At 32.0% G+C, this 22,391-nt stretch overlaps 2 protein-coding genes across 2 annotated transcripts; one reads left to right on the top strand and one right to left on the bottom strand.

Moving 5' to 3' along the window:
* The first annotated feature begins 7,493 nt into the window (after positions 1 to 7,493).
* Positions 7,494 to 12,297, top strand: LOC132737032 (sulfate transporter-like). The gene is made up of 2 exons (XM_060724262.1): positions 7,494 to 7,634; positions 10,124 to 12,297. The coding sequence occupies exons 1-2, from the start codon at positions 7,620 to 7,622 to the stop codon at positions 12,221 to 12,223; spliced, it is 2,115 nt and encodes a 704-aa protein (XP_060580245.1). The 5' UTR covers positions 7,494 to 7,619; the 3' UTR covers positions 12,224 to 12,297.
* A 2,332-nt stretch (positions 12,298 to 14,629) lies between these two features.
* Positions 14,630 to 18,183, bottom strand: LOC132737020 (fatty acid-binding protein, intestinal-like). The gene is made up of 4 exons (XM_060724247.1): positions 17,921 to 18,183; positions 17,039 to 17,205; positions 16,211 to 16,327; positions 14,630 to 15,630 (listed from the first exon to the last, which is right to left on the bottom strand). Exons 1-4 carry the CDS (start codon positions 18,003 to 18,005, stop codon positions 15,577 to 15,579), a joined length of 423 nt encoding a protein of 140 aa, XP_060580230.1. The 5' UTR covers positions 18,006 to 18,183; the 3' UTR covers positions 14,630 to 15,576.
* Between the last annotated feature and the right edge of the window lie 4,208 nt (positions 18,184 to 22,391).

Raw genomic sequence — 22,391 nt, 5'->3', positions numbered from 1 at the left:
GGCAATAAATTTAAATATAGAGTTTATGAAAAGTCATTTTGTCGTAGCATATTTTCTCGAATTTTAAGTGCACATTTGATGAACATCACCAAATTTGTCATTGTCTTGTGATTCACAGATCTTAGCAGTTCAATTAGCTTAAACATACTTGGTCGTAGTGAAAAATATTCATTAATATATCGTTTTCTAATGACTCTGTATCTCGCACATTTAAGCATAAAGTGACATTCGACCTCTATCTCGCCATTTTCACAAATTTGACACAGTCTATATTCTCTGTCTATTCTATTATTTCCATAACGCCCGGTTTCTAAGCGTAAACAGTGCGCAGATGTTCTCATTCTTGTTATGAAAAGTCTCTGTGATTTGTTCAACAAGTCTAAATAAGGTTCGTATTCGAAATTCTCTTTAACATGTTTATATACCAATAATACAGGTTTGCTATCGATATCACTTCTCCATTCCTGAAGAAAACAGTCAATCACTCTTTGTTTAAAACACGGAATCAAACTTTTACCGTCAATAATACTGTCCTGTATTTCCCAAAGATATCCATATCCATAGTTTTCTAATAAAACTTTTAACTTATATGCCCAGTTCTTTTTACCATGAATAGCATCATTATAAACGTTTTTAACGATACAATTATCGGAATTTAAAACTTTTATCCAGAACTTGAATATCTTAACAAAACGATTTATATAAAGCGGATAGCGCCCTAGCTCTCCATATACAGACACATTACTTACTGACATTTTAACATTAAGAAGTCTTTTACAAAACTTTAACTGCACTCGTTCAATTTCTTTAGCTTTTGAATTACCCCACACTTCTGCTGCATAACTTAATATAGATGTTACAAATGAGTCAAACAGCTGACATTGAACTTTAAGAGTAAATCAAATTCACGGATATTATAGTTTAACAAATTCATAGCTTTCATTGCTTTACCAATTAACAATTGTTGATTACAGTTTAAAATTACCATTTGAACCAAATACAGTTCCAAGATAATTAAATGTATCTACAATATCCAACGTTTTCCCGTTTTACTCCCATTTCTCATCGTCTCTCAACGAAACCGCTTTGTCTTAATACCATTATTTTTGTTTTTCTCTTCATTAACCTTTAAACCCCAACGATCACAGTAAATTCGTAGATTGTCTAAATGTGACTGCAAACCCTGCACTGTTTCAGACAGTAGATTCATATCATCAGCGTATAAAAGCAATATAAGTGTCAAGTCTGCTATATTAAAACTACTATCAATATTTGAACCTAAATACAATTCTAAATCTTCGATGAAAATTGACCACAGCAAAGGCGAACATATTTCTCCTTGCTTTAGGCCTACCGCTACTTCAATGAATTCAGAAAACGTATAACAGTGACGTACTTGACTTTTCACGTGCTCATACATCGACCTCACTACACGTAACATTTTTCCAGAAATTCCAAGGTTAAACATTTTGTACCATAACGCGTTCCTATAAACGCTGTCGAAACATTTGCTCATATCAATGAACGCAGCATACAAACGAGAGCCATTTCCAAGAAATTTTTCTATTAATCCGTTTAAACAAAATATAGCATCGACTGTGGAAAACCTTTTTTAAATCCAAACTGAGCGTCGGAAATAATATTATTTTTTTCACACCATTCGGTTAAACGTTAAAAAGATGTAGACAGCTTTGCTAGGACACTGATCAATGTTATTCCACGATAATTGTTTACATCATTTTCGTTTCCTTTTTTAAATAATGGGATAATTATACCTTCTGCCCATTTATCCGGGAAAACACCGGTATCAAACATAAGATTAAAAAGATCTGTTAAATGGCCTATTAATATATCCCCAGATTCAATGAACAATTCATTGATTAAGTTATCAGTAGAGCCTGCCTTTCCACGTTTTAAGGTTTTCAAAGCCGCTAAAACTTCTGTCTCTGATATAGTATTATCTAATTCTGAGAAGATAGGACTATCCGAATTAATGTCTTCCGACGCAAACCGTTCGCTTTCAACATCAGTTGTGATATTAATTTCATTACTCAGGTTTTTAAAATACTGGTAGAAATCACTTGTAGACAAGGAATTTCCGCGCATCCCTTCGTTTTTTTAAAAGTACTTCCAAAAGTCTCGCGGCTTTTTCTTGCGCAAACCTTCTATTTCCTTTGATTTCGTGCTTTTATAAGCTAGTTTCTTACGATTTACGAGTCGCTTATATTCCCGTTTAAAAGTTAATAACTGATTCCTATTTTCATTACATTTATCTAAGTCGAAAACTTCTAGTGCTTTTAAATATATCCTCCGTTTATTCACACATTCATTATCGAACCATTCTGATGATTTTAAATGCCGATTTTGTGCAAATTTTATTATTATGTTTCACCTTGTTATGATTTGAACGTGTTTCAAACAACGGCGCCGACGCACTATTTATTAAACGTGTAAATCCTGTGACAGTTTCATTCACATGTGCTTTATCATTTCCGGTCTTATTTTCAAATAATGCGTTAAAATGTGGAAGTGACACTATAATATTGCTTCTAAAGGCATCCCGTTTTTGAGAATTCCACTTTATTCTGGAATGACTATATTCATTTTCAACTTCCGGTTCCTTATACATAAGTGCGATGATGCTGAACTGTAACATAGCATGATCTGAAAACATGGTAAAATCACTTGTGCCGAATGTACCAATTCGCCCCAAGTTAGCCTGGTGACACAGTAAATAATCAATTGTTGAACAACCATTGTGTCCGTAATATGTGAAGGAACCCTTATCTAAACGCCCATTGCAAATGCGTAGCCCAGTAGCTTTACATAAATCAAGTAGTTGTATGCCATAATTGTTAAACACTTTGTCAGAATTTGTCCTTGGAATAGGTTCATCTGGTATGTACTCTTCGTTATCGATGATCGAGTTTATACGATCGTTCACAATATAATCAGGTTTCGAGCCTACACGGGAATTAAAATCCCCGCCGACCAAAACCGTTCCTAACGCCTGAAATTCGTTAATATCAGTCTGTAGTAAGTCAAAAAGATTACAATTGACAACATCGTACGCAGGCGAATCTTCACCCCATAGATATAACAAAAAGTGTCAATTACATTTAATTGTTGTTGTTATTTAGATACAGTCTCTGCACAGTTTGCTACATCATCGGCAAACATTAGACATAATATATCAGGTATATCATTAGTAATAAATATTCCTGTGCCACAATTTTGTCTAAGTAAGATAGACAACTCATTGATAAAAAGTATTTATCTCCCTGTCTTGTTCCTATGTTACACGGGAAAAAAATCAGTTAAACCGTTTTGTGTTTTCACACAAGACTTTAATTCGGAATACATACATTTTAAAACCCTTAAAAAATTACCATGAATGCCTATTTTCTGTAGTGAATCAAATAATTTTGAATGGTCAATTTTATCAAAAGCTTTTCGGAAATCGACATATAAACAATAAAAACGACCACCTTTTTTAGACAAGTATTTTTGTATCATGGCTTGTAAACAAAAAATATTACCAATAGCTGAGTAATTACACCTGAAACCTGCCTGACATTCGTCTATTTTATTATTTTCTTCAGCCCAATTATATAACATTTTATTAACAACGCCAGAAAATATTTTATACATTGTATTTGTGATAGAAATGCCCCGATAATTGTTCGGTAAGGAAGACGACCCAGATTTGTAAACTGGCCATATAATGCTTTGACCCCAAGTATTTGGAAAATTTCCTGTTGTTAAAATTGTGTTAAACAGCAGTAACAAATGTTCCCCGATGTCCTGGCGTGAATATTTGAAAAATTCAGAAGGAATCCCGTCGAATCCAGAACTTTTATTATTTACAAGTTTAGAAATAACTGATTCAATTTCACATAATGTAAAAGGTAAATTTAGTGAATTCGCACTTTCATCAGAAGATACATGTTCGTTATTTACGTGTGACGGCACTTTTACCGCGTTTGCGTCATACAATAGTTTATTGAAATAATCATACCATTCTTTAGAAGAAATGCTATTGCTTGTTATATTATTTTGTGGTTTGGCTGATTTCAATTGTTTCCAAAAAGAAATGGCGTCAGTGCTGTTCACTAAGTTATATCTATTTTTACTTTGGTATTCGAATTTCTTTTTATCACAGCATATTTTAAATTCATTACGACTAGTTTTATATAATCTCAAATCATTTTGTGTATTCGTGTTACAAAAATGACGTAATAATTGATATTTTCGTTTCTTCAATCTAAAACATTCATCATCCCACCATGCAGGTTGATTAGAACTAAATTTAAACTTAATTCTCATACACTCGCCAGCTTCATGATAAATCTGAGTTAATAAATTTATATACTCATCAATGTTTTCGTTAAGCTTTTGTATTAATGTATCATTTTTCTCATGCAAAAGGTTTCGTTAACTATTCACGAAAATTTCATTATAATTATTTTTTGCAGCGGAAGTTTATCATATTAATATTAGTACACGTGTTTGTTTGATAAAGTGTATCTTGCACAGGTATTTTTATCTTAAATTCTAAATTGCAACATAGAGGAAAATGGTCTGAATCGTCTTTATCTAAGACTTTAAAATATTTAACATACTGAAAAACATTTGTTGAAACAATCATATAGATTAAATATCCCATCCTGGTGATCCTTTGATTAATTGATAAGTATACCAAAACCCGCCTCTCATCGTACATTGACGTACAGTGTGTAAAACAGTTGAAGATCTGAGTATAATGACAAGTTCGTACCGATTGAATGAGTTAAATGTAAAATAGAGCAAACACAAACCGATTTTGATTACTGCTGAACCTGTGGGTTTTATCGCCTTAGTATATACGTTACAGTCAAATAATTTAAATATCTGATTATTAAATGACCTACTTGAGGATAATGTACATATTGTTACAATTTTGATTAGATATAAAATTAATGTTTATATTAGATTGAAATCAATCAGTAGACAATTAAACATTGATATACATTTGTATCCGGATATATTATGGGCTATATCTTTAATTATGATTGCAGGTTAGGATTTCGTTACTATTTGTTCCGCTCTTTAATTTTATTTGTATAAAGTGATTATGTTTACGTGTAAATTTAAGAGAAATGTAAGAATAATGAAGACATTTTTAAAGATATAAAATAGATGATGCCCTTGTAGGTGGGTAATGATCATAAATGTACTTATAGTGTTCATCCATGGTGTTCTACATAAAAATAGAAACTTCGACGGGAACGATAGCGACAGGAGAATTTCTAATTTCTGTAGAACAGCTACGGATGAATACTAACATATTTAATGTCAAGCTTTATTTGGTTTCATTAATACAATACCTTAGTGCAAAGAAACAAAAGTTATCACAAGAACTCCAGGACATTTGAAAAATCGGGCATAAATTTGTAGCCGGGGCTTTATGTTTGTAATTTTGCAAACTTATATGTAATTATGCATGGCAAGGATGAAGGTCACAAAACACAGCGAGTTCGCAAATAGTTTGGAAATTTTACTCAAAACTACCAGATTTTAAACTAGAGGCAATGAAAAATGGTCTATGAATTAGTTGACACATAACACAAGATGTAAGGCAAACTTAATCATTAAAGTTTATTTAAAACCTAAAAACTCACTTCTTAAAGATGAAAATTACCATCTTTGATGTGTGTTTTTTGTAGAAGAACTCCGTGACAGTTATCACAAGAACTCCTGACAAGTTATCACAATAACTCCTGACAAGTTATCATAAGAACTCCATACTCCGTGTAACAGTTCCTTCCTCGTGTTTGTTGGATACAAAGGTGCGGTCACACCTACTTAAAAGAAGTGATAGGTTATCAACCAAACTGTTATTCCCTGAAGCTGTTATATCAAAATGTTCTTCTATCTTAGAGATGTGCTCAATACACGCGAATTTAATATATATAAATTGTACAACAGGGTTCTTTTGAAACCTTTTGAATAAAATTTCTAGCCAAAAGATATCTTAATTTCAAATGAAACAATTTTGAATGTAAAGAGTTAATTACATTTCAAAATTGTGCCATATATTGATAAACTGTGCAAATACCTGTATATGTCTAAATAAATAAAGGAATATAGTTGACAGATTGAATGACATCTTTGATTGTAACAGTATGTAATTGAATGTAATCATTATGCAGGCCTCGACACTAACTTTTTAGCAGGTGGTAAGCCGGACCACTAGATTTGAAATTTAGGTGGTCCTTCCGGAAGTCAGGTGGTCAATTATTACTACCATATTATTATTTTATTGTTTTTGAATTTTGACTCTTTGAATGCAGATTTAGAAAAAAAGCTTTGAATTGATGACAAAGATTATTAACCTTTACAATAAAGAAAACAGATATATTTAACGTTACAGTATAGGCTTGAGAGAAATTGGTGATGGTTACTTATAAAACAAACGAATTTATATGCAATATAAATAACGATTTTATTTTAATTTTTATATTGAAACGACTACTCTCTCAACTTGAGTTAAGGAATAGTGAAACCATTTGTGTCTGCCTTTTTTCTTACTGTTAATCAAATATTCATTGCTGATACATGGTGCGTCTAACTCTTATAATCATGATCAATTATCTTTTATAGATTAACATTTTTAATAAAACTATTAAATTATCTAATTCTTGTCTTTAAAAACAAGGAAATATCTAAAGGATAAAAAATGATACCAATGTTAAATATAACTATAGTTTAACTAATTTTTCTCAAAGCAGAATTTTTACCTCCTTGTTGCTTGTTGGTTGATATTTATTTTTGACATTGAGTATTTTTAACATTTTGAAGTAATTTAACTCTGGAAGAAATGGATCTCTTATCGTTAAAATAAAGATAAGTAGCAAAGAATTTCATTCCATTTTATTTGATGCCATTATTCAAGTTTCTGAAATTTAAGTTCATCCGATATCCCATACAATATCATAATTACTAGCAAAAGCATCATTTGAATGAATTTTCTACATAATTCAATATAACAAAATCTTAACTCTTTTGGCGACTTAAAATTAAAATTATTGATGACTTAAGAACGTCTTGAACTAATCAGAGATTAATGAATCGTATATATGTACATGTATAGGACAAATGATTTTAAGCACCAAGTATATAACATGTTTTTTTTTTACCAAATCGCCATACTCCCAAATGAGCCTTTCACCAACCAGATAATTCAACTGGTCCGACGGACCAGTGTCTTTTAAAATTAGGTGGTCCTTGCCAAAATCAGGTGGTCTCGGACCAACGGACCACCGCTAATGTCGAGGCCTGATTATGTAATCACGATTACTTTTGCCAAAGTAATCGAAAGTATTCCATTACACAGCTCTATCAGTGTAGTCGGTTATTTAATCGATAACATAACATTTATACATGTAATTAATCAATAATCGATTTTCATGCAGCTGTAATCGATCACCATTATATATTTGTTAACTCAGCAGTTGACAAAATTCCGCTTACAAGTTAGCGTACAGTGATTACTCGATGTTACAGATAATGTTGTATGACATTAGAACAGAAACATCGATAAGTTTGTGAGTGATAATTAGGGATAATATTTAACGAAAATGGCAGGGGAAACAGTAAGTTATTTTGTCACATTTTATCACTAATATTTTTAAATTGTATTAAGTTTAAGCAACTAAAAACGCATGCATGTTGCACATAGTTGCATGTTGAACATAATATGGATGCTACATGCTGTTACAGTTTAGGCTGATAGAAAAAACTCTGATGACGTCACTGAATCGAACATAGACTGTTGTTATCATGTTGTTGGCGACATCGTATTGATTTAACATCTTATCAGCATCACCGTGGATACTTGAATAAACGTGCTTGAATTTAAATATAGACCAATACGCTGAAAACAGTTTCTTTCTCACGACTCAGTAACAGTCCAAGTTTCCACCTGTGCATTTTAACTTACCTGCTACACGTACGCTATGACTGGTTGCTGATGGGCTTTGCTAAAAACTATGGGAAAATGAATTCCATATGACGCTCATTTCAATGAGCAAATTAAACATTTACATTCAATTTAAAAAATATGTTAATGCACGCTAGGTTGTAGCAGAAACTATAATGTAGTTATGTGTTTAAATTCTGAATACATTTTTTTTTGTTTTATATTGTAAGCAACTAATTTAATGTTGTTGGATTGTTTCTAAGATGATTAATCAGAGTATCATCATCATGTACATTAATGACTTATATAAAATATTAAAATCTTACATGAGTTATAAGAGAGTGTTATAACCTATAATAACTACCGTTACTAAGATATTAAACTATTCACAAATTTCATATGATTGTACTAGTTATTTTAAACCCCAGGAAGCTCCTTACGATATGATAAGAGTGTTTTAACCCCAGATTATATAACTATATTTTATCAGCTGTATGTACTTGTACATAGCTTCTTCTTTTGAAATAATACCCCGTACGTCCAGTACTGATAAAAAATATTGTTAACTATCATATACATTTTATTTAAAACACTTTGATAAAACAAATATAGTATAGAAGAAAAGAAAAAAGATTAATTTTGACAATTTAGTTTCCTTTTAGTAAGATATTTTGGAGGGCTATGGCACATAAATGTACAAAGTCGTCTCAATTTAGATATCATTTCCACGTATTCATTGCTATATTCATCAACTTCTGATCAACCATTGTTGGTTTGGTATTAATATAATCTTGTTGCGGTGCCATACTGGATGGTGCAGTCAATGGGGAATGTAACTAAAATGTGACCAAATATTTAATTAAATAGATTATGGATATTTTCTTGTGAAATAGTTCACTTTTTTCATATGATGTTTGATTATATTTAATAGAAATTTTGACCAAGCTGATCATCATTCATATTTACTTATCATTATAGCCATGACTGTAATCAAGACCGCCTCAGAATTTGTCGTAGGATTAAAATTTATTTTCGACCAGATGTCGTAGTCTCAGTGTCGCCACCTGTCGTATTCGACCAAATGTCATATTCAACAAACCGTCGTATTCGGCCTGTCTTTCGACGAAATGTTTGCACCGTACATGAACAGTTCAATGAATATTAAATTTAAGTACCAATAATACGAAAAATCCTAATCTTGACATTACATGCTTGATACCACATTTATTTATGCATCAACTGTATTCATAACTCTGAAATATTCTCGTAGTACAGAATCGAACTATTTGACAAACGATGCTTTCTAGCCCATCTACACACTTGCCGTCGCATTTTATTTCTTTAAGTTCACACTCTTCGATGAATTATTTGCAAAATATCAGTAACGCACATTTTGTAACATGTTTAAATTATTATCTTGTGCATGCATTTATTTTGCGAATAATGAGTTTTCATCACGTGTTCGTTTAAGAAACAACTATATATTATAATGCATGTAATGCATTTGAAATATTTATACGGGACAAATGCATTTGAAATATTTATACGGGACAGGGATTTAATAAGAAGATTTACTTAACAAACTAACAATCTGGGGAGAAATAAAATATGTTTTATTTACCTCTTTTAGTGCAGCTGACATGTGGAAGTGCTATTAGAGGCGTTAATTTCTTTTTTGTTTTGATGTATTTGATTAATTGACTAATGTTAATTATGTTCTTGCTTATGTTCAAATTACTATGTCATCGCATTTCATTAATAAACATTATTTTAATGGAATCGAAAGTTTTGAGAACTATTCCCATTTTGTTATAAAAACATTCATATATACTCAAAGTATATATCGTAATAACACAAGCCGTATATCTGAATATATAACTGTTTTTACACAATTGTTTATTTTGTTATTCCCGAAATCTACTACAATTTTATCTAATCCTGTAAAGGCAATTTTAAGACTATAATACAAGTATTTTAATCCGATAATTTGTTAAAAACTAAAAACGTTTTATATGCGTATAATATAATGTACATGTTATTGACTTAAAAATGAAAACAAAGCAAAGTTAAAAAAAAAGAGATTTTTCATTAGATGAGCAAAGTGTATTGCAACAATGCTTTCATTTGTTTTAACAGAAATCTGAAGATAATTTTGTTTTTCAGGAACACTTCATGACAAGCGTTTGTGAAAATATGGACGACGGACAAACGAACACAATCACCCTAAAAAGACAAATCTATACTCTCCAGGCATATACTGCCAAATACAATGATGGGGGAGAAAACATTAGTGTCTTTGATGAAATCAAGAAGTCCATGACTTGTTCGAAAAGAAAAGTCGGAAAGATTCTTGGGTCTTACCTCCCAGTTGTTGGATTTATACGTCAGTACAAGTTGAAGCAATATATTCTTGGAGATGCTTTGTCTGGCCTCACAGTCAGCTTCATGCACCTTCCTCAAGCAATGGGATTTGGCATTCTTGCTTCACTACGACCAGTCCATGGCTTATATTCTACATTCTTCCCGGTGCTTGTATATCTATTGTTTGGAACATCGCCTTATATATCGTTTGGAACCAACGCTGTAATGGCATTGCTTACACAGACGGTGGTAGAAAGAGAAGCTGATTCTTTCACTGCTTCATTCAAAAGTAATCATAACGGAACTCTGCCTACTGAAGACGAGATTATGGACGTTAAAATCGGTGCTTCAATGGCGTGTTGTGTACTTGTTGGTATAATTCTAATGGCAATGGGACTTCTGAAACTTGGTATAATCACTTCGTATTTGTCTGTTTCATTTGTCGGTGGATTTACTTCCGCAGCTGCATTTCACATCGCATCCAGCCAAGTGCCTAAGATATTTGGAATTAAGGTCAAGGCGTTTGCAGGAGCTGGAAAATTGGTGCTTATGTATATAGATCTTTTCAGTAAAATTGCAGACACAAAAGTAGTTGAAATAATTATAGCAGTTATTTGTATGATTGTGTTGTTGGTTGTGAAGATATGTATCAATGAGCGATTCAATAAAAAGATGAAGATGCCAATTCCAATTGACCTTATTGTGGTAGTTATTGCGACATTTATATCACATTTTGCAAAGTTTGAGGATAAATTCGATGTAACAATTGTTGGAGAAATACCAAGCGGTTTCACAAGGCCGGCTGTACCTGACTTCAGTAACGCAAGTAATTACATGAGCGACGCTTTTGTCATGGCGATATTGTCACTAGCTATGAGTATTTCAATGGCAAAGCTTTGTTCAAACAAACACGGTTTACCAATTGATGATAACCAAGAACTAATTGCATACGGTGCCGCTAATTTTGTGTCAGGTTTCTTCCATTGTTTCCCGCAAGCTACAGCGCCACCTAGGACGATGATTCTAAGTTCACTTGGTGCTAGGACGACGCTAAATGCCATCGCTACTTCCGTATTTTTCCTGCTGGTGATTCTTGTCATTGGACAGTTATTTGTGTCACTACCACTTAGTGTTCTCGCAGCAATGATTATAGTTTCCATGAAAGATCTTCTCCTTCAGTACAGAAACCTACCACGAATTTGGAAAATAAACAAATATGACTTTATTATTTGGGTTGTGACAAACTCTGTTAGTATTCTCGTTGACTTGAACTATGGTATCATTGCTGGGGTTGGAATCTCAATCTTTCTAACCGTTATAATTGACCAATTGTCGACTGGACATTTGATTGGCCTTTCCAAATCGGAAGATATCGTGATCAAATATACAGATAATACACAAGTAAGAGATATAAGCGGAGTTAAGATCTTTAAAATTCCAACAAATTTATATTTTGCGACTGCTGAGAGGATGAAGTTTCAGATCTTCCGACAAGTTTTAAATCCCAAAAAGTACCTGAAGAAAATGCAGAAATTGGAAAATTTGGTTAAGATAATGGATGAAGAAGAAGTCGCTGTAGGAGACAGCAAGTTTCTCGAGGATGAGGGGAAATATACAGCAGATCCTTTGGACATACAACTGAAATCGTTGGTACTTGACTTCTCAAAGGTACACTACATCGATATGGCAGGAATAGCTGCTCTGCAACAAATCATCAAAGAATACACTACGGTAGATGTCAGCGTTTACTTCGTTGCAATCTCTGAAAACGTTGGTAAAACTTTTGAAGCTAGCGACTTTTTCGAGTCCTATTCTCGGAGTAGCGTTTTCGTTGACGTGTTTGACGCAATCTCAGTTCTCAGGTCGAATGAAGCTGCGTCTGTTGTTTCAGCAAAAATATGAAAATTACATTACAACGGAAGTCGAGACAATATTGTCATTACATAAATGAAAATACAAATAATTATACAGTGTCATCAGATTTTATTTTTGATAAAAGTCTAGTCTTTGTTATCGAATTTCTGTCCATTTGGATTAAGATATCTACATGTATATATCAAATGCTATTATACATGTATGTTGCGATTATTGGTTACAGATTTCATCTTGTTTATTTTGATATACACAAAATATTGTGGGTTTTTTTTTTGGTATACTATATTGTTTGATTTTATTAACCTGTCAATTCCATACTGATTATACGGTCAATGCACAGAATATATTAATATTCGATAAATGTTCGGTAAATTCCGTGAGATGTGCGCAGTAAGATGTGATTAAATTCATCTTGTTTTTTATGAATTAGTTACACTGACCGTTATAGTGCAATTGGGTAAACCACAGGTATATTTTATCTGAATGTTCAACGTGTTGTAGGATCGAGACAGAGTATGTCCAGTATTTTTTTTATTCATAACCATTTTCAACATGTTTTTTAAGTTATGGTTGTTCCGTTTTTAATATATTTTGCACCTTTTTGTAAATACTATACATTTGTATATAACAATGTTTAAGAATTAATACTGAAAATTCATTCCGATTAAAATCAATAAATGTAATTATACAATATAAAATGTGACAATTCAGTGTCTCTTATTTGGTTCATATCCGTGTAGACAAATTGAAAGCGCTTGACCATTTTCATTAAAATATTCTTAAAAATAAAGAAAGAATAAGTCTAAAACGAATGTCAAAAAAGGGGATCGAACCTCAGACCCCTCATGCATTAGGTAATCACTTAACCGACTGTGCTATTGCGGATGTTACAAGAACCTACATTAATCTAGTGAGGGTTTTCCAAACGTAAGTGATATACTCCATATTAATTCTCGTAAAATAAACGGAAAAAACCGAAGTGGGATCGAATATTTAAATGAGTGCTATAATGTATTCGTAATTGACAGGTCAATAAAATCAGACTAATACACGATATTTTTATTAACATGAACAGTCAAAATAACGGCATAAAAGTTAAAAGAAACGCAATGAGTTTATTCAAATATAATATATTGTCCAACTGCCAGACAATATTTTATGTTTAAATACAAACACAATAAATTGAACTTAAATACGTATGCTAGGGTTACATATAGCAATATTGAAACAAAGTTGAATTTATCTGAGCTTAACATGATCTTAGAATATCAAAACAGAAAAGTTTCAGCGAAAATGAACTTGGCCTCCGATATCGTTTTCGAGTTATCTGCCCCTCAATTTGAAAATTGTTCTTATTCACAATCAAGGTCACCAATGCCTTTCTTGCATTTCATGAAGCTAACTTCCATTTGAGTAATGATACAAAATTTCAACTTTTAGTAATATATAGTTTGTTTAGTTTATTTTAACGAAATACATATTTTAAGGAACTTACAGTGCCTGTACTTAAACCTGATGAAGGGAATACAGATGATAAATGGAATTTCAAGAAATAATGTACTATTATGACCAAAGATATAATGACAAATATAAACCAATAGCAAAATAAGGTTTTTAAGATTATGTATCAATTATTGACATAAATTAACAAAAAATTCAAATTCAAGGACAGATAAGTCGAAAATGAAATCGATGCCCCAATTTGTTTGTCGCTTAAATATTCCTGTTTTTAGATAACACGAAAGTTTAATGAATTCAAATATGTAGCTTTAAATATATATATAATTATATGGTGCCAATTTACATTGTTCTTTATATAAAAAAATAATACCGTAAATGCACTATGAAACTCCAACGTAAGATAAAAAAGCCTAGTTAAGAAATCTGGTGCCGGGGACGTGAAGGATATATTGTATTTATCACTGCTGCTCAATAAAACCGAGCCTGCAACATTTTCCATTTTGTTGTTTTTGTTTGATTCCTTGTAAGGTAAAGGTGGTGTAAACTCCGATATGTATAACTGCCGGATACTGATATGGATACTGGTCAGTGGCCATGCAGCTTTAGTTTATACATACTTTATTCAAGTTCGGTACTGTAGGAAGCTATAAGCTCATAGAAACACTTTCGAACAAACCAGTGTATATATAGAGCAATGAGTGAAAAGTATCTTGCTCAAGGAAATAACGACATGCTCACGCGACTAGGGATCCCGTGATGACTAGTTCGACACTTTAACCACTCGGCCATGCCGCAAGCAGTTTTCTAACTTCTTCCTACCAGCAACAGTGTCATTATCAACTGCTGGCTGTTACACCAGTATATCACAACAATAACAACAGTCATTAATTCATACAACTTTATTTAAGTAAAAATAAAGACCTTTGGTCTAGAAAAAAAAACATCAGTATAAAAACAATGAGATTTACATATATAAATAAATGTACGTAATTGCACATACTGGACATGTGGTGAATGAATTGATATAGTCATAATTTAATGTTACATGATTTAACAACTGAAGTAAATACTGATATTGCAGGAAAAAATGTCTTCACTTAGTGAAATTATAAAGGATTAGAAGTCGTTAATTGTTATAACATTAGTATACCAATTATAAAAGGAGTCACAATAAAACAGTTTAAAAAATGTTTTTGATTTTAACAATTTAAACATTGTCTGAAATTATTATTGTCCAATAGTAATAAACTGCAATATTTCAAAATGAATCGTAACATATCTATTTTGGTAAAAGCAGTCTAGTGAATTTATTGTTTATAAAATCGAATTTGTAAGTCTTCATTAGTAAATATTTACAAATTTAATCGGTTGAGCAGCTCTTGAGATAATCACTAACCTATAAATAATTTAGTGAATGACATGAACATTGAAACTTTGCATTAGCAACATTATATTTTTCAGAGTCTAAAAACAATCATCCAGCTTGCAATTACGCACTTTAATTACTTGACAACACTCTTATAAAAATAGTGCCTATCATCAGCTGTTTAAAATGCCGTCAAATTGAAATAAAATTGCAGCGGTTGGAAATGCAATAAATTAATTAAACTTCATTTAAATGAACTATATATATTTGAATGTGTTTTTTAACATCTGAAAGCCTTGCCATCATTACTTATTTGTTTGAACATCTGAAAGCCTTGCAATCACACAAAAAAAAGGTTAAAAAATATACATGTAATAATTTGCAATATTAATATTTATAAGTTAGTCTTTTTATTTTCACACGTATCTCCGTCCTTAATTGTACATTGTAACAATGTTGATGCAGACATTTTTATACGAGTATGTTAGAAACATGTGTGATAAATAAATGTACAGTCCTCTATTAAATTGCAGAATCTTCATAACAAAAAGATCTATTTTGCTTTCTTGAAGATACGTTTAGCTGTGACGTCACCAACTGACATCGTCTGCAACAGAAAAATGTCCATATGAATAAAATTGCTATAAATGGGGATGAATGATTTTGTATTATAAATAATATAATTTATTTGAATTAATGTTATAGAATGTCGTACAATTATGTTATGCAAATGTAACATGTACATCAAAAAGCAATGTCAGTCTGGCTGCACGTAGCTTTCAATGCTTAACTTGCTTAATTTATGAAATGAATTTGCCTTGCTTTGAATTTGGAACAGCCCATTCAAAGGGATTTCATTTTCAAAATACTATAAAGCCGTCCGGTTGACTCAATAGGTAGAGCGTTGGACCGTGAATCGTGCGACCGGGTTCGATTCCCGGACGGTATATCATTTTCGTTGTGATTGATCATGAAATCCTTTCTACGGTCACTCGCACTGTACGTACCTCTACTCTTGCATGTACGGTAGTTATATGTTCCTTGCGAAAATGAAGGCAATTAATACTGATAAACTGATTGACAGCCTGCCTAGGAACGATGCGGTGGCTGTTTTGTGTGAACATCTATCGTTCATTTCTTTAATTATGATATAAAGATATAATTTATGTTTTCATTGTAAAGCTTACCTGAATAAGCTGATCTCCACTTATTTCTCTCACAACTGTGACCGTTTCTCCTTTTAATTTCCCCTCGTTAGGTGATCCTTTTGTGACTAATTTACCATCTGTAAATTCCGTGACAGCCTGCAATTAATAATAAAACAGAGTTGTGCACATCAGTTTATATAAGAGGAACAAACAATTCTTTGAAGTATACGCCAAAAAAGTATTTTAAGTGCTGTATGGGAACTGGATTCCATACTATATCTGAATAGTATGATACTTTTTTCTGAACATTCGGGATCATTGAATCAATTACTTGTAGTGTTGGCGACTGAATACTGCATACGCCGGTGCCGGGGGGATGTGAATGTCCCACTTTCCTTTATCTTATGAGCAGACTCGGTTAAACGAATATGCAATGTTCGTCAATTGAATTTTGATTTCATTGCTCTTGAGAAGATCTCATTATTTCCATAAATGTCACTTTCATCTACTCATTTATTTTGCGATCTGGTGGTTGACGCGATCTTTGAAACTAGTAGTACTGTGGTATAATTGTTGTGAAAGCCGACATATGCCGAGTTTTCACGAAACAAAAATTGATGTCAGTATGACATTGATTACAACGAACCAAAACAATTTCGTTTGAATGTATAACAGAAAGTAACTTAACAACTACTTGCATGCTAGCCGATATAGCAAATAATTAAAGCATTTAATTCATTATGTATTTCAAAGCAATAGTTATTTTATAGAATATACATGTACATGTTTACTTAAAAATCCGGCACCAACACGTTTATTGTATAATATTTGCTGAATAAAATATCATATAGCAAATGTTTTATTTACCTGCCCAGTATATTCTGCATCTGTCTTAAATGTTTCTCCAAGTTGGAATGACACTTTATTTGTAACTGGTCCAGCAGATATATTAATAGAAATCTTGTCCCCATCCACGCTGAGCTCTAACGACGGCTTTACTTGAAGTGCAATCTTCTTCTTCACAATATTCACTCCTGAATATTGAAATATTTTCAGTATTAAATACAGCAAGGGACAAAACTGACAGACTTTAAACAAGCTCCCAACATAAAATTCGGACGTAGACCCTATTAAAGGTTAGTGTTCTCTCTGTTTCACATTTAAAGAACTTCTTGCAGTATATGTACATCATGTGATTAAAAAAATCAAGGAAAAAAACCCACACAAAAAAACAAACAAAAAAACATTATATTAAACTAAACCGGTTATTAATCTTGCAATATTGTTTGAAAACACCTTAAACATAAATAAAAGCAAATCTAATACTGATTTATTTTATTTTATTTATTTATTTTTTTTTTGCTTTTTTTTTCTTTTGGCGGTTTTGTGAAATTTGTTATTGTTATAGTTGTTTTATTGCTTCAATTTAATGTACTTGAATCTGATTATGTGTCAGAGTAAGATATACTCGTAAAGGGTACAACATTTACAAAAACAAAACAAAACAAACAAAAAAAAACAAACAAACAAAAATCAAACATTTATACAAAAATTCATCATATTCAGATATTTAGCATTTATGATATTAACCGAAATATAATATATTTATCCCGCTTTCCATATATATTTCATCGTGATATATAGAATAGTACCATATTTCAAACAATCTTGAAAATCATACGTTTAATAAAACACATTAGTTTTGATTTTATCCTAAATAAAATGTGGATTTATATAACTGGCACTTACCCATTTTTTCCAAAAACGCCTCAAAATTTTCAGATTCACAGACAGTCCATTTACCCTCAAATTTTGCTTTAACTTCAGCCGCCATTTCACTAAAAATATTCCTCTTTATCAAGCAAAAATGTCGTATACTTGTTAATATCTTGCACTGACCAGAATGCTTATTCCGACTTATTTTGTTGCTTTTATATAGAGAAAAAAAGGTAGGCCGGTATGGTTTAAAACATAGGACGGTCTTTAAATCTTGTCAGAACCATTATTGACATTTATTAATCTTTTGTGTAAATTGTAAACCGAATGATGGTTGCCAATAACATTAATATTATCGGTTAAAATGTGTGACTGTTACATGACCTGTACATAGCAGTATTGGTAAAAAGTGTGACGGTTTTAACTGTAATGTGTCGGCCGATTAGACCGCGGGGTAAGTAATGCCGCTGACCGCGCGGTCAAATATTTTTTTATGAATAGACTACAAAAATGTAGACATAACAAATTGATTTTAAAGCGGTCATCTTAATAAAGATTAGTCATTTATTGTATCACTTACTGTAATAACGGGAAAAGTTTAAAAATAAATCCAGTAGTAATTTGTTATTGCTGTGTTCGCAGACCAGTTTCATGACAACCGGTCATTGTATTGTATTTTTCGGACTTTTGTCTGACATAACATACAGAAACAAAACGTGTAGAATTCGAACTAATAAACAAACTATTAAACAGAAATATAGAATAAAAAATGCGTACACAGGTTACAGTCTGAATAAAGATCAATAAATTATCAATAACAAAAAAAAAATTTGAAAAATGGTTCTACAAGTCACAGAAACAAAGACAGAACCTCTCGTCAGTGACTAGTAATACAAAATATATGTATTGTTTCCAACATGCTGAAATTATGCACGATGTCCATCATCCAGACTTTCACTGGAAAGTATTTTTGTTTCATAAAAGAAATATAAACTGCATATTGGCACAAGTGTTATTTTTTGGTCTTCCTTTGGCCATTTTGATAGGTTAATATTATGTTTCAGCTTATAGATACTATTTTCTTGATTTTGTAAATAAAGGTACTGTAGTTAAATTAATGAAATGCAAAAACATGGGCATTACCTGTTAGTCATGCGGCTAATACGTTAATTGTAATTAACCGGTCTGACACTTTTATTATAATTTTGTCAAGCAAGATGACCATTACGTCAAGAATATTATATTATGTGTTGCCCTAATTTTTCATCCAATGTAATGGTTTGCGTCCACTTTAAAGTAAAAGTATATATATTTCACGTATGTATGTCTTTATGAGAAAATACAACTTTTTCTGAAGATTGTGGTGGCTGATTTGTACCATTCGTGTTTTCGTCCCGCAATCCTGGCGAGCGAAAAGTCGAGAATTAACAAATTTAAATGACCGGGCGGGGAGCGAAAACACGCTAATTAGCAGGGGCGCAGGGCGAACCCGCGCCCCTGCTAATTAGCGTGTTTTCGCTAATTAACTTTCCATTTTACGCACGTGCTTTACTATAAACCAGAATGCTTTTAAAGTGGATTGGTCTACATTGGGCTCATTTTGAAGAAACGTTTCAAATATCATTCTTACAAAATATTTCTTTGACAGAAAATGTTTATCTGGTTCTATATGATTTAAAATGACATAATATATGATGAACTACTAATATTTTGTATCAATTCATTTTTTATTATTAATTTTATTATCAAGATCCACATAATTATTTCATGGTATCATACATTCTACTATAAACATAAATATTTATGATATCGCATACTTTCCAGCATAGACCAATTCACTTTAAATGTTCTTTTTTCTTTGCAATTAAAATGTAAAAAACATTGATTAAAATATAGTATGAAACTACTCTACATTTTTGATGCACATAATACTCATCTTTTAAGTGAATTGCTTTGCGAACTTTTGCAAAATTTATAAGTAGACTAGCTAGTGTCTGTCTACTTGTCCCGCAAGTTCGAATCCTGCCATGAACTTAGGATTGTTTCATGTGATGAATCTTACGGAACGTGGGTGGTTCTACTCAGGTTGCCGTTCTTTCGTGCACGGATCGAGGAGCACCGGAGGTCTTCCTGTACCAGTAAGGCTAGAAAGTCAGTATATGACCTTACTTCGTTGGTGTTAACGTTTTAATGTCTAAAAACTTATTAAGACTTTGCATGTCCTAATAAAAATTTTAAAAACGTATGAGAAATAGAAATCTTATTTGTTCTTTGTATAATAACCTAATTAGAAGATACAAAGTTCAAATTAGGTTTTTATTTTATATTTAGGCTTTTGAAGATCCTCGTAATATATCTATTTCTTCTAATTAGGCTTTCAGAACTCCTCAAGAGTTACAAAGTTTTAATAAGGTTTATTTCTCCTAATTATGAGTTAAAGTTCCTAATTAGTTGTAACTGGGAGTGACAAAGTTGAAATAAGGTTGTTTTTAATCTGTCCTATTTATGAGAATTAAAGTCAAAATTAGGCTTTTATAACTCCTAATTATATGTAAAGAGGTCCTTATTATGCTTTTAAAAATCCTTATTATGAGTTAAACGGTGTTTTTACGATCATTTAAATTTTGGAACAGATGGTTTCGTATCGAAACACTTATTTAAGAGATTTTCGACCATGCGACCATATACATGCATCGAGGACATATGTTGCAAGGAAAGTGACCGTACGACCACATACACGCATCACATGATTCCCATCCTCTTACGAGAAAAGGACAAATTTAGAGCCGTCCACCCTTTTATTAAAGGGCAGACTTTAATTAAAATCGTGCCATTTCCTTATTGTTATTGATAAGGAGGCTAGCTAATTTCCACAGATATGTCTTGAATCGGTTTATATACAACAATAATAACGCAAACCAAGCGGGGGTATGATTTCGTCCTTTTAAGTTCGCTATGATATTTTCAAAAGGTCATATATAATTTCTTGGGAAAGTTTGAGTTTGCAGCTTTTTCTACACTTCATCCTGTGTATTAAGTATTTTTTTTTTGCAAAACACTAATTTTATAAAACGTTTCAAAAACGTTTTATATGCATTGACAATCAGAGATATATTTCACACTTTGTTTGCAAATAAAAACATTGGGGGCATTTTTGCCCAAGTACGCAATTAATTTCTATATTCGACTTATCCTACTTGCAATAAAATGGGTAACGTAAAGCAAGAAATGATGGATAAAACTTTAGCAGCCGACAATTTTGACACGAGTAAGGCTGTGCATATTTGCAAGCCTAATCTTAACCTCATAAATTTGTAAAATGCACTTTTTAAGCTTCAATTTTGTTTTTAAAACTATCGATCAATCTGGCGCAGGAATATCAAGCTTGCCATAATTACAGAGTCGATCGGTTCAGTACAGGATGTACAGCCTGGTTTACATGTATCTATCTACTCAGTTCCCGCTGTGACATATTTACACAATTGTTTTTTATTCAAGTTCATTCAAAGTTTAAACAAATTCTATTATACAGTTTTCAAGCTGCCTTTATGTCTATAGGTGTAACTGTAGAATATGCCTTTAAACTTTCATTTGTTATACTTTCAAAAGATGGAGAAAAAAAAAACAAAGCGAAGAAACACTTTTAATGACACACAGTAAACGTAATTTCAAATCAAAAGAATTCCGTCTATTCAATGTCATTTCACATTACATGAAAATTATGAAGAATAACACGCTACGTCTATGAACTCAATAGTTAGTGACGTAAATACGAAAGACCGATGGGACCACTGGCACCAGAATCCTTTATAAAAAAAATGAATCTAACGATTCCCGAAATATAATCAAGAATTACTTATCTGACACATCCCCGTATACTATCATATATAATTTCATGTGAAATTTGTGATATACGGGTATTATTAGACTCATATACTTTAAGCACTCTAGTGTCATTTAATTAACATGAATTCAAGTTTTGAACTTTACGATTTCAATTTTATGATGTTCGTAAAGTTGAAATCATGGAATCTGTCAAGATGAAATCGTGAATTCGTGAAGTTGAAATCGTGAATTTAATTTACGAAGTTAAAATTGTGAATTCACGAGGATGAAACAGTGAATTCGTGAAGTTGAAATGTCCCCACAATCTTTCGTAAAATAAAGCTTACATATATACACAGGAAAATGTGGACGAAGTACGTAAATCTTGTTTTGTCGTTTAACTTCGTGTTAATAAAAAAAATTTAAATTCGCAGTTACATATTTTCTGTCATGAAGTCACGGAACGATACGCCGAACACTGAAGCTGTTTTGAGCCAGAGTGATGGACTGATAATTTTGTTACATGATTGTAAATTATAGAGGGGGCTTTAAAGGGTATGGATTAAAGTGAGATCTGGTTAATTAAAATTATATAGAGCGCTTCGAGATCTGTTGTACAGAAAGGATACATGGGTACAGATGAACGAACCATGACAGGGTAAGTAATTAATTTCCCCAT

This window comes from Ruditapes philippinarum, unplaced genomic scaffold (genome assembly GCF_026571515.1).
Source record: "Ruditapes philippinarum isolate M1 unplaced genomic scaffold, ASM2657151v2 ctg1175_1_1_1_1, whole genome shotgun sequence".
NCBI lineage: Eukaryota > Metazoa > Mollusca > Bivalvia > Venerida > Veneridae > Ruditapes > Ruditapes philippinarum.
The sequence above is the reverse complement of the archived record's forward strand: the minus strand, read 5'-3'. Positions and strand labels throughout refer to the sequence as shown.

Bases quoted from the DNA above. Each gene is read 5' to 3' on its own strand.
- LOC132737020 (XM_060724247.1), bottom strand. From the start codon at position 18,005: ATGGCGGCTGAAGTTAAAGCAAAATTTGAGGGTAAATGGACTGTCTGT. The intron at 17,206-17,920 runs GTAAGTGCCAGT...TTCAATATTCAG, and splicing joins GGCGTTTTTGGAAAAAATGG to GAGTGAATATTGTGAAGAAG. The intron at 16,328-17,038 runs GTAAATAAAACA...TATTAATTGCAG, and splicing joins ATGCAGAATATACTGGGCAG to GCTGTCACGGAATTTACAGA.